The sequence below is a fragment of the Poecilia reticulata genome, linkage group LG13 (genome assembly GCF_000633615.1).
Source record: "Poecilia reticulata strain Guanapo linkage group LG13, Guppy_female_1.0+MT, whole genome shotgun sequence".
Taxonomy (NCBI): Eukaryota; Metazoa; Chordata; class Actinopteri; order Cyprinodontiformes; family Poeciliidae; genus Poecilia; species Poecilia reticulata.
This window is the reverse complement of record NC_024343.1, coordinates 12593105-12595809: the sequence shown is the minus strand read 5'-3', so window position 1 is coordinate 12595809 and position 2705 is coordinate 12593105. Positions and strand designations below refer to the sequence as shown.

Below are 2705 nucleotides of genomic sequence, written 5' to 3'. Positions count from 1 at the left end.
CACACGCACGCCCACGCACGCACACACACGCATACACACACACACACACACACACAAACAGATGCACTCACACACAATCTCTCTTCAGAGCCTCTTAAAGAAAGGCAGCTGATGTCAAGACGGAGATCCGATTCCCTGCTTTCTGACACCCCATACAGTCCTGCCAAGCAGGTGAATAAGATAAGAGGCTATTTGATGTATTATTGCTCTGGAAACACATCGCATTTGCTCTTGTACTCGTGCACATAAAGACAGACATAAACTTAAGCCCTCCGGTGAGGCATTCGGTGGAACAAGCGGCGTGCCCACACTTGCCCCTTTCCTCCCCTTTTGCCTCCCACTGTACAGGCAGTGCAATAGTTCACACATGCTGCTTGCTGCCATTTCTCACTGCTTCTTGTTGCTCTGAGGGCACGCACTTTACTCTGTGTAGGTTTTCTACAACTTTGCTGCCTTTTCTCATGGTTTGAAAACTGACATTTACAAATGCGGTGTATTTACCGTTTCTCGTTAGCAACATTGGCCCTTCATAGGATCCGGCGCAAATATTACCGTTTGTAAAATACATGCAAAAACGAAATTGTTAATTCAGTTCTTGTTTTATGAGAAATAAATGGATGCAAACTAAAGTCACGCTAGGTACATACAGGATTTATCTGTAAGTAGTTCTAAAACCTTCCGCACCTCATGTTTTAACAACACTTTCAGATGCATAGTGCCAGTTTTTCCCTAAATGCAAAATTTTGCCTGTATACCAAACTTGGTCTCATCAGACAGCTTCCACATGTTTACCGTGTCTCTATTTGATAACTTTTTAGTTTCTCGTTGCTTACAAAGGACAGACTTACAGTGTACTGCGAACTGTCGTCCTGTCAACAGATTTCCCCCCCCCCAGAGCTTTAAACCCTGCAGCTCCTCCAGAGTAACCACAGACGTCCTGACTGCTTCCCTGAATAATGTTCACCTTGGTCAGCCAGTCGGTTGAGGTGGAAAGCCCCGTTTTTGGTTGGTTGGCAGTTGTGCCGTTCTACAACAAAAGATGTTGAAACCTTGGGATATATTTTTGTTATGTAGCTGTGCTTTATAATTCTGAATTTGTTTTTTTCTCTATCAAACAAAGTCCTAACAAAATGTATTAAAGTTTGTGATTATAAAATAACCAAATGTGGACAAGTTAAGGGCAGATGAACATCTTTGCAAGTCACTGCATGTGCAAAATTAAACCAGGAGGCAAAAGCAACTGTTTTACATAAATTTAAATCGGGGCCTCTTAAAATAATTTTTTAAGAGTCTGTTTTTCTGTATTCTTTGTTGCTCTTATGAAAACTAAGCCAAAGATGATCTATCATATTGAACCGAAGTGGCACACAGAGAAAGCATGAAGATCAGAAGTCACCTCACCATTGAGCGTTTCGGTCTATCCAAAGGAAATCAACCACAAAAGGCCAATCCAGCCTCCACATCATCACACTCACATCTCTGTGTCTAAATGCCTGCATCTTCTCCATTGTAGTCCACACTTGTAAAATTCAGCTAGCTGGGCTTAGTTTAAATAGCTATAATGACTCTTGTTTCAAAGATCTTTCAGACTTGTTACTCAATAAAAGCTCTCTCCACTGCTTGGCGGTTGCAATGGTTCACCACAAAGGTTTCCACAAGCACAAATATGCATACTTTTGTAGTAAAAAGAAAAGAATTTTAGTTGCCAAATGGGTTTTTAAAAGATTTGATGAACTTTTAAAAAGATCATTTTTAAAATCTTATGTACTACCCACCACAATATGTCACAGGCATAAAACAGTAAGTTTCTCACCCCCAGCATCTTGTAGAGGTAGTGGTACTGCTGCCCCGTTGAGAACAGCAGGAAAGTGTTCAGGAACAACCAGGCGTTTGCTCCCAGCCACAGCATCTATACAACAGGCACACACAGAAATATAATACAGTTAACATAGAGTTTATACTTACAGCAATCTCAAATTCCCTTTCAGAAAGAAAACGATGATGGCAACGGTTCTTAAAAATTACTCGTCCTCACTTTTTACATTATTGATGATGTAAATTTATGTAACAAGTAAAGGACACATGATTAACAACAGTCTCTATGGTTTGTCCACCAGCGGGACATTCTCTAAAAAAAACATGAAACGCATCTAAAAGTGAAAATCAGTCATGTAAATCAAAAGATAAGCAGAAGAATAGACATGAACCAAGGGAGGTTAGTTTTAAGGTTCGTCCCAAAGGTTCCCCCACCAGGACCAAGTGCTTCCCTCCCTCGTTGGCGACCCAGCTCCGCAGGGACACAGCCATGGTGCCTTCAGGGTCTCCGCCGCTGCCTGCTGGAGCTGCCCCAGGTTTTCACAAGCGCTCCGGTCCGGTCAAGAGGTCAGAGTTCGGTCCTCCCTGCAGCTCTTGTCTGTGTCTGTCTAACCGGTGTCTGCTCCAATACGTACAGTCCGTACTCCCCCTCCCTGCTCTGAACGCGTTTTGGCTTTTCATCCCCCTCTCTCTAAAAAAAAACTTCCAGCGGTTGAAACCCCACGCTACCGCCTCTGCGCTTGCATCATAGTCTCAGTTTATCTTTCTGCACGACTGACGTACAGAAGCCTGAACAATAAAGATTAGAGAATTAAAATGACAAAACTACTAAATTCAGAAAATGACAAAGTTAATCAGCAGGGCAGAACAATGAACGTCGCTTCATTGCT

At 42.4% G+C, this 2705-nt stretch overlaps 1 protein-coding gene across 1 annotated transcript in view; it reads right to left on the bottom strand.

Moving 5' to 3' along the window:
- nox4 (NADPH oxidase 4) overlaps positions 1-2705 on the bottom strand; it is a 20013-nt gene extending 17308 nt beyond the window's left edge. Inside the window, exons 1-2 of the mRNA XM_008425494.1 lie at positions 2251-2705; positions 1814-1909 (exon numbers count right to left, since the gene is read on the bottom strand). Of these exons, the coding sequence (XP_008423716.1) occupies positions 1814-1909; positions 2251-2307 (153 nt within the window). The 5' untranslated portion in view covers positions 2308-2705. The remainder of the gene's footprint in view (positions 1-1813; positions 1910-2250) is intronic.